The sequence below is a fragment of the Eulemur rufifrons genome, chromosome 7, assembly GCF_041146395.1.
Source record: "Eulemur rufifrons isolate Redbay chromosome 7, OSU_ERuf_1, whole genome shotgun sequence".
Taxonomy (NCBI): domain Eukaryota; kingdom Metazoa; phylum Chordata; class Mammalia; order Primates; family Lemuridae; genus Eulemur; species Eulemur rufifrons.
The window spans coordinates 265,116,475-265,126,596 of NC_090989.1; the positions used below are offsets into that span (position 1 = coordinate 265,116,475).

General features: G+C 40.5%; 1 protein-coding gene across 1 annotated transcript in view; it reads right to left on the minus strand.

Moving 5' to 3' along the window:
• SVEP1 (sushi, von Willebrand factor type A, EGF and pentraxin domain containing 1) overlaps positions 1–6,919 on the minus strand; it is a 157,716-nt gene extending 150,797 nt beyond the window's left edge. Inside the window, exon 1 of the mRNA XM_069476671.1 lies at positions 6,380–6,919. Within this exon, the coding sequence (XP_069332772.1) occupies positions 6,380–6,919 (540 nt within the window). The remainder of the gene's footprint in view (positions 1–6,379) is intronic.
• Between the last annotated feature and the right edge of the window lie 3,203 nt (positions 6,920–10,122).

The following is a 10,122-nucleotide window of genomic DNA, read 5'->3' on the forward strand; positions in this document are numbered from 1 at the left end:
GATTAGTGTTTAATTACCTAACCTCTATTAGTCTCTGTTGCCTTTTCTGTGAAATTAAGACAAAAATCATACTATAAAAGCCCTATGTAAATTACAATCACTTTAGAAATTTAAGGTCTATCTAGCCAAGAAGGAATGCATTTAACAATTCTACTTCACGGTCAGTGTTAACAGAAATCCCCTTTGGCACATTTACATCATTAGGTCATTGGTGGAGAACTTTTCTACGCTTTGACCACAGCTGTGAAGTAGGACAGACCAGTCTGCCCTTTCCATGCATTTCAACCAAACATAATATAATACTGGCAGCCAATAATGATAAGTGACTTTGACAGTACCAGTAGGTATGCATTCTTATTACACACTACAGTGTACATAGGAAATAGCAAAACTAATAAATGAAATACAGGCAAGTGCTAGATTAAGAAAAAATTTGAATTTGATATGAGGATTATTTGCTCTCTCTCCGAATTAAGAATTGTAGTACCACTTTTTGCCTGGGAAATATACATGAGGTCTAGATCTGTTTTATGCACTGAGGATTCATTTACTCATCATTCATTCATCGCATTTACACTTCTAAAGTTATGATGGGATTACAGAAGAGGTTCTTACATAAAACCAAAGGCAATATATGAGAATTGTTGAAAGCCTTAAGAAACACAAAAGAGAGAACATTTCCAGCGTTCATTTAGAAATATCTCTCCTCAGCATTGAGAAAGAACTTATCTTTTGTAACAGTGAGCAATTCTTGACATCAAAATCCATGCTCTGAGTTTGGAATGGCTGAATCCATTGCACATGGTATGAGGGCCCCCACTCCTTCCTCCAGGAAAGAAGAACCCAGACTTTCCTTATTCCTTCAGCACTGGGGCCATCAGAAAGACTAGTGCAAAATTTTCAAATATTATTATTAGTCTTTTGTATGAAAAAATTCCAAACTGGTCCTAATTTTGTTCATCAGGGTTTTAATCTAGTGGCATCTCACACATCTCCAGGTTTTATTAGAAAACACAAAAGTAGATGCTTTCTTCCCATAAGGCTAAAAGGAGATTGCTCTCCAGATAAAAGTGTGAATGGGTACCAGTGTGAACGTATAATAGATGCCGCTCTCTCCTTGAAGCTAGGAAGGGCTTCCACACATGGAGTCCCAGTCCTCTGGCCATCCAAAGCTTGCATTTTTGGCAAGACAGTACATTCCCCACCAGTGGATCATATTTCTAGAATTCTGGAACAATGAAGAAAACAGAATTTTTGTTTCAAAGGAAGCTTCATGCTATGTTTGTTTAACAGAATTTAGCAAAAGCAAAGTGGGAATGAGGGGCTCTGATTTTATTTGTATGTGAAATGCTTAGAGTACGGAGAGCCTGGCATTCATAGTAGGACCAATCCAAAATATTCAGTTTAGGAAAGGCAATTTATAAACACATGGCAGGGTGAAAAACCAAGAAGAAAGATCGTTATGAAGCAATTGTTCCCCAGAAAGGAAAAGCTAAAGAGCTTTCAATTAACTCTGTACAAGGTTTTCACTTAATTAAGTTCAAGGTGCTAAACTCTCCCCCAGGCTATTGATGGTGTCTCTGGAAGGATCTGTACTGAATACAGAATTCACTGCTTTAGTCCTTGCAGTATTTGATAACTGCTAGGGGACGGTGTCTGAAGAGGTGGTGTCTGAAGAGAAAATGTCTACACTGCAGTTTATTCATTCAAATCAAGTGTGATAATAGAGAGCATCCACCCCAGTTGTACATTGTCATCTTTTTTTGTTGTTGTTCTGTCATCCAGGCTGGTGGTGCAATGACATAATCATTGTTATCCTTTTTGTTTAGTCAATCATATGTGCTGAGAGATAATAGCAAATTTCATGCTGGTAAAGGAAATTCTACATTTCAAGATTTTACATAAGAGGAATAAGATGTCTGAATCATTAGGGGTAACTGTGTGGTTTCAAGGGTGTATCTGTGTACTGTATATGTTTATGTGTTTGTCTGCCCGTGATTGTGTCTGTGTGTAGTTGTGTGGGCACTCAGTTTCAAATGGAAGATTTGAAAAACTCATTCTTCTGTGGAAAGTAATTAATAATCTCCAAAATGTCCCTGTGACTTTCAATTTCACTTAAAGGCCAGATCATAATCAGTTCTAATATTATCATTCTGCACACACGTGGGAATCTGATGAAAGATCTTATTTCCATGATGAAATGTATGTCTCGGATCAAAACCCAAACAACACAGCTTATCAATTTCAAACTAATTCTGCAACCAAACACTTGTGTCTGATCGTGATGCAAAAATTCATATTTAAACCTCCACAACACCATTTCTAAACATTGGTCATCTTCTAGCAATTTTCTCTATATGTTATATTTTATTTATACCTAGGAATGCTCATCACAGGCTTGGAAAAGTTACAGTAAAGACATGTGGGTTTCCAGGTTAGACAGGGACTGGGTCCAGCTGACCCTCTTCTGCACTTTCTCATAATCCAACCAAAATGAGAAAAGAAAAATAAAGTCAAGGGGAAGTTCAGTTAACACAAACTTTTGGGAAATCTCTGCTTGTTAGATTACAAATGGATCCAGGCTGAAGTACGACACTGGGAACCTTCTTGGCAATTCCATTTTCCAAGACAGGATGTAGTATTTGGAAAGGGAAAGCTGAACACAGAGTAGGTCTTGAAGCAAGCACTGTGTACTTGACTCATTACCCATTTTACTGTTTTGGATCAACATTCTCAGAGGCCCCGGGCAACGTGGCCAAACCAAACAGAGGAGCTGGTATATGGCAAGTTTCCCCCTAATGCAGCAGGGTTCTTCTTTGACACAGTGGATCATGGCTTTAGGAATACAGCCAGCCACCAGGACTTCATGAGTACTTGGAGTGGAGGCCAGGTCTAATACGGAACTGAGTCTGCAAAACTGAACCCTGTGTGGTATAACTTCTTCAACTGATAGAGAGCATATTTAAGTAGCTATTTTATCTCCTAAAGGTGAAAGCCTTTAAAATTTCATAAGCAATGGAAAAAGCACAAATGAAGAAAAACAGATTCGACACATGGATAAAACAATGGATACTACTGCCCTAAACAAAATTAAAAGGCAAGTGAAACACTGAGAAAAAATATTTGCCACATACTTGGCAGCGGAGGGTTAATTCATCAAGTTTTAAAGAGTATTTGTGAATCAATAAGAAAAAGAACCACCTCAAATAAAAAATAGATAATAATTCCAAAGTATTTTAATGAGTATTCAAAAAAAAAAGAGCTATATATGGCCAATAATATATTTTAAAATATTCAGCCTCATTAAATAGGGAAATATAATTTAAAATGGTACTCCATTCCCCACTTAGAAAGTTGGGGGAGAGAATATTGAAATGATATTAGTCTGCGTTGCATAGGTACTGACATAGGCCCTGCATGTGGAATGCGATTTGGTACCATTTTCTGCAGAGCAACTTGGCACATGTATCAAATGCCTTTAAAAAATGTGCATACTCTTTGATGCAATAATGCTATTTCCGGAATTTACACTGAGGAAATTGTTAGAGATACGGGCAAAGATTTAGTCTTATCATGTTTGTAACAGCCTTAATATATAAGAATCAGTAATTATACAATAAAAAATAAAGACATATTCTATAGTGGAAAACTGACCACATAAAAATGATAAAATAGAAGCATATTTCTTATTATGGAAAGAAGACTGTAAAATATGGTGGAATAGAAAGTCAAATTACAAGAGAATGTACAATCAATCAGATTCTTTTCTGGGTAAACATAATCTATGCAACATATGTGTACATATAGGAAGACATACCTGATATCTAGACAACTGCAAAAAGTCAAGAAAGATGTGTACCCAAATATTATAATGTATGTATAGGAAATTTTTTATGATATTTTATTCTCTATAAAAACATTTACTATCAGTAAAATAAAATGTATTAAAAAATAGAAAAGAAAAAAATGAATCAAAGAGACCTCAACAAGAATCCAGATACAGAAGACATATTTTTAAAAGGCAATAATATTTCTATATATCAAGAATAATTGTCTAAAATTTAATTTTAAAAGATGCCATTCATGATAGCAATAGTGAATAGTGAACTATTATTATAAAAATATAAATAATCCCCAAGCTAATACAATAATTTCTATACTAAAATCAAAACTCTGATTTCATTGGTAATATGTGAAAATTAATTTAAAAATCATATTAAATAAGTGGGTAAGAATTAATTAGAAAAGGAATGGCTAAGAAAAAAGGAGAGAGAATTTGCACTACCAGATATTTAAATATGTTGTAAAGCTACAGTAGTTAAATCATTTTGGCACAGATTACAAATAAGATAGATAATGGAATAAAATAGAAAGCCAGGAGGAGATCAAATATCTATAAGCATTTAGTATATGATAAAAGTGGCATTTAATTAAATTGGAAAAGGACAGATCACTATTGAGCAAATGGTGCTGGGGCAACTGGTTAATTATTTAAAAAAATAAAATAGTATGACATCTTTGTCATACCATACACAAAAATAAGTTCCAGATGGATTAAACTGTTAAAGTTAGAGCTATTTCTCTGATTTGGGAAATGAGAAGGCCATTCTAAGACTATAAGCAAACATAGAATCATAAGGACAATGTTTGATAGATTTGAGTGTACAACAATATAAATCATTCATCTAACAACACTTCCATAAACAAAAGTAAAAGATAGTGAACTATAAAAACACTTGCAGCACATATGAACAAGACTTGCTGGCCTTACTATATAAAGAGCTTTTACAAATCATTAAGAAAAAACAGGCCGGGCGCGGTGGCTCACGCCTGTAATCCTAGCACTCTGGGAGGCCGAGGTGGGCGGATCGTTTGAGCTCAGGAGTTCGAGACCAGCCTGAGCAAGAGCGAGACCCCATCTCTACTAAAAATAGAAAGAAATTATATGGACAGCTAAAAATATATATAGAAAAAATTAGCCGGGCATGGTGGTGCATGCCTGTAGTCCCAGCTACTCGGGAGGCTGAGACAGGAGGATCGCTTGAGCTCAGGAGTTTGAGGTTGCTGTGAGCTAGGCTGACGCCACGGCACTCACTCTAGCCTGGGCAACAAAGTGAGACTCTGTCTCAAAAAAAAAAAAAAAAAAAAAAAAAAAGAAAAAACAGACATACACTGTAATGGCAAATGGGCAAAAATTATGTCCAAATAATTATAAAAGGAAAAAGTACAAATGCCCAGTAAATGTATTAGAAAATATCCATCCTCAAAAATCAAAAATTTAAATTTGCTAAAATGATACCTCTATTCACCTATCAAATTGGCAGCGATATTAAAAAAACAATAACACATGATATTGTATGATATTATGCTGGTGGGAATGTAAATTTATACAACCTTCCAAGAGAGAAGTGGACAATATGTATTGAGAAGTTTATAAATGTTCCTATCCTTTAATTTAGAAACCTTTATAGAAATTCTTCCTAAAGAAGTAGAGGGGTCCACAAATATTTGTGTTCACTATAATTTAGTTAAGAAAAAACCTAAGTGTCCAACCACGGGTGATTGGTAAAAAAAATTATGGCACTTGGATACAATGGAATACTATGCGGCTGATGTAGGACATTTCAATCATGATATAATAAATTAAAAATATAGGCTACAAAGCAACAAGATACCGATTTGGTTAAAATCATGTATGGATGTGCATACTTGGCAAATGTTCAACAACATGTAAACAGTGGCTTTTTAAGGGTGATGGGATTATAGTGTTTTTTCTCTTTTTTGTTTCATTTATTCCACAAACACTAGCTTGCTATTATGTCAGATATTTCTATATATTCTGAATTTTCTGATTACTTTGTAATCAGAAAAAGATACATTTTGTACAAGTCCATCATCCAAAACTGACTTCATCTTCCAGATGCTAAAACGCTAATAAAGAACTTGGAGCAAAAATAGGAAGGACATGAACCTTAATGAAAGCATAAAATACCTTAAAAAGAGTTGGGGAAATATTCAGATCACTCCACGTTCTACCTTTAGGAATACTCTGTAAACCGTACTCACCTGTTCCAGCTTGGATGCCGTCTGTTCTTACAATGTGAACCTGGGTAGCATCTTAAGGACCCCTTTCTAAGAAGCTCCTCAAAGCGGACCATTTAAGGAGCCTAACACGTCGCTAAGCATTTAAAATCCATTACCCCATTGGACCCCCACAAGGATAATGGGAGGGTGGCGATGACTGTGTGGATAAGGACGCTTGACTTGGGGAGATCATGCCTTGCCCAAGGCTGAACCCCAGGTTAGAGATTTGGGCAGGCAGAGGTGGGCGGGAAGGGCCCGGGGGCGAGGGCCGGGGACGGAGGGGCGGTCGCCTTACCGCAGCTTGCTGGAAGGCGCCCTTGGTGTAGGTGCCGCCGCCTCGGTAGGTGATGGCCGGGATCTCGCGGCTGAGCAGCGCGCACTTGTGCTGGTGCGCGCGGCGGGAGGAGATGTAGTCGACGCGCGGCACCACGTTGTTCTTGGACGAGAAGGTCACGATGGCCACGCGCGTGGCCGTGGGCACCACGGGGAAGTCCGACAGCAGCTTGCGGACGAACTTGAGCTCGCTGAGGAAGTTGGCTTGGCCCACGCTGGACGACTCGTCCACCAGGAAGACGAGCTCCAGGCGCTCGCTGAGCTCCCGCAGCCGCCGCACGCGTCGCCGGAACGCCTGGCCCAGCCGCTCCACTTTGCTCTCCGCCGCGTCCTCGTCCGGCTCGGGCAGCGCGGGGAGCGCGGGCAGCCGCCCCGGAGCCTCGGGGGCCGCCTCGGGGAAGAAGCGGAAGCTGAAATTACGCGACGGGGCCATCTGCTGAAAGGTCGCCCAGCCCGAAACGAGCGCCAGACCCCAGCAACAAAAGGCCAGGCGCGGCCACATTGCGCTGGAGACGGAGCGGCCGCCCCGGAGCGCCGGCGGCGGCCCGGGCGGGGAGAGGCGCCCGGCGGCCGGGCTCGCGGAGGGGCGTGCGCGGAGCGGGCGGCGGGGCGGCGGCCGCGAGCCTCAGCGCCCTTTCATCTGACACTGGGGACACAATCCAGACTCCTCCGGCAGCTCGGGGACCCGGGAGGGAACGGCGCGCGCTCTCTACCCCTCTCGCTCTCCTCTTTTTTTCTTCCCTCTCTCCTCCTCCTCTCTCTCCCCGAAGCCTATAAAATGTTTGAAGGCAAGGGGGCAGTCAAGAAAAATCTCCCGCTTCCCTCCTTCTCTCCCTCTCTCCCGCCTCTCCCGGTCTCTCCCTCTCCCCTCTCCTCTCTCCTTCCTCTATCTCTGCCTCTATCTCTCTCCTCCCCCTCTCTTTCTCCTCCCGGGTTCAAGCCAACGACTCGGAGATTCCATGACACCAGAACCCCGCGTCTGTCAGGCTGTCAACATTCCCGCAGCAAGCGCACCAACGCCGAAGCCCTGATTGATCCCATATGTCTGGCAGGCGCTGCAGAGGAATTCACTGGAGATGGATCCAGATACCGAGAGTGCCACAGTAATTGGAAACACTTTGTAGAAGAAAACACACACACGGACTGGTCAGGGAGTTGAAAGCATCCTTTGAAAACTGCTTGCTCACCTTTTGTGTTTCTTTCCCCCCCACCCCTTCGGTGCTTCAACGCCCTCACCGAGTAGATGTTTGCAGGACTTTCCCGATGGGGATTTCTCATCAGTGGTGTGTGCGAGCACGCAGACCCCTGAGGGCTCCCTCAGATCACATCCTATAGGGGATTGCATCTACCCCTGTACGTTCCATAGGGATGATTTGTCATGGTGCCTTTTCATACATTTATTTATTCATCCATTTGTTCATTCATTTATTTAACAGATATTTTTTGAGTGCCCACGATGGCTAGGATCTGTGCTGGGCACCAGGAATATAAAGAGGAGCAAAGATGTACATGGATCATGTTCTCAAGGAACTTACAGGGTAACAAATGAGGTGACCATTAACCAGATATTCACATACAAAACATATATGATTACAACTGACCATGCTAAGTGCTATAGGTAGGCAGAGAGCTTAGGTAGACAGACTTGACCTTGGAGAGGCCAGGGAAGCCTCTGAGGATGTAAAGTTTGCGCTGAAATCTGAAGTCTGAGTAAGTGTCCCTTTCCCCCCAGTCTCCTTTCATGTGCTCTTGTTCTATTTCAACAGGTGAGATCCACCTGGCTTTGAATGATAGCTGGCATATATCTACTCTGAAACATAAGTGGCTACTTGGAGGTGGTTATTCCAAAGCAACACCACAAAGGGATTGGTGCAAGTGTAAAGAAGGAGCACAATTTGCATGAGAGGTGGGGCCATTGGTGAAAAGATCAGAATCAGGAGCCCTGGACAGGTATGCCTCTGTAGTTCTATAAACCACCTGAAACTGAGTCACTTCCAATCCTTGGCTCAGTTTCTGCATCTATTTCATAATGGAATTCAGCAATCTCTAAGTTGCCTCTGTCTCTAGTAGAGAATTATTTAACTCTACCTATATTTAATTAAATACCTTAGATGAGAGATATCACAGTGTATTGTTTGAAATATTAGAGCCCTGGCATCAGTTTGCCTGGGATGAAATCTTGGCTCTGCCAAGGTATGACCTTGACATTAGTTTGTTCATTTCTAAAATAGAGTAGTAATAGTAACATCTTAAGATTTATTGTAAAGATTAAATCATAAATAAATAAAGTCCTTAAGACAGTGCTAAGAACATAGCATATACTCAATAAATGCTGGTTGCTGTTATTGTCATCTTGGATTATGAATGTTCTCCAACATTCATGTTTTCCAAATCCTTGTTTTCCTAACAAACTTTATTGACCACCTACTATGTTCCAGCATGTTGGACAATGAGGACTTAAAGGTGAATAAGACTCAGTTCCATTCTTCTAGAAGTTTAAAGAATATGAGAAAAGAACATAGATTCGCAAACAACTACAAAACACTAGGATGACTGCAAGAATGAAGAAGAGGGAGTAAGGAGGAGAAAGATCTAAATCTTCCTGGTGAAAGAGCAAGACCTCATTTGAGCTGGAACTTTGAAAAAAAGAGAAAGTTTTTCCAAATTTTGTCTACTCTGTATTATTTTAAACACTTCATTAAAAGCTAACATTTCAGGACCTTTATGTGCAAGGCACCATGGCAACTGCTATGTGCACTATCTCTTTTGTTCCCCACAAAAACCCAGGGAGGTAGGCAATTGCTTTAGAACTCTGGTTACAAGCAATAGGCACCCAATTTCTCATAATTTAAACAAGAAGGGATTTTTTGGCTCACATAACTAAACTGTGAAAAAGACAGGGGGTGGAGCTGGTCTCAGAAAGACTTGGAAAAGGAAATCAAAAACTACTTAGGTCTTCATTTTTTTTTTCACTCGTGCTTCTCCTTGCACGCTACATTTAGTCTCTTCAGATTTATGACCTTAGAAAGAGAGACTCTTCCCCCACAAGCTCAAGTTAAAAAAAAAAAAAATAACAAAAGCCACCACCTCTACCACCTCCATTGAAATAGGCATGGATGGGTCAGATGCCCGTTCTTTAAGCCAGCATTGTAGTTGAGGGGATGGGCCATTATAATTGTCCTAGCTTAGGTCATACGCTCCCTGTGGTAGAGACTCCTAATCATCTACCCCACACCTATAGTCTCACCTTCTGGAATAGCAATAGAGCCCCTGAGTGTTAGCTGGACACAAAGCTTCCTAGAATAAAGAACTACATTTCCCAGCCTTTCTTGTATCTGGATATGGCCATGTAACCAGCTTCCTAGCAATGATATAAAAGTGTTGGTTTTATGTGGCAGCTTTTGGAAAACTTTTTTAAAAAAATAGCCACTGTCTTTTATCTGTCTCTGATAAAATGAATGGATCATCCTGTATTTCATCTTTCTGTCTAGAACATGAATATGGTAGCAGAATTCTAGCAGCCATCATGGACCAAGAGAATGATGGTCACATCCTAGAGGTGGCCTATAGAAATCTTAGAGTAGAACCACCATACTCAACCCAGATTGCCTATCTACCCCTTTTATGTTGAGTTTTTCTGCTACATTCAACTGAATTTAATCCTGATGAATGTACTCAAACCTGTAAACATGAAGGCTACCCTAT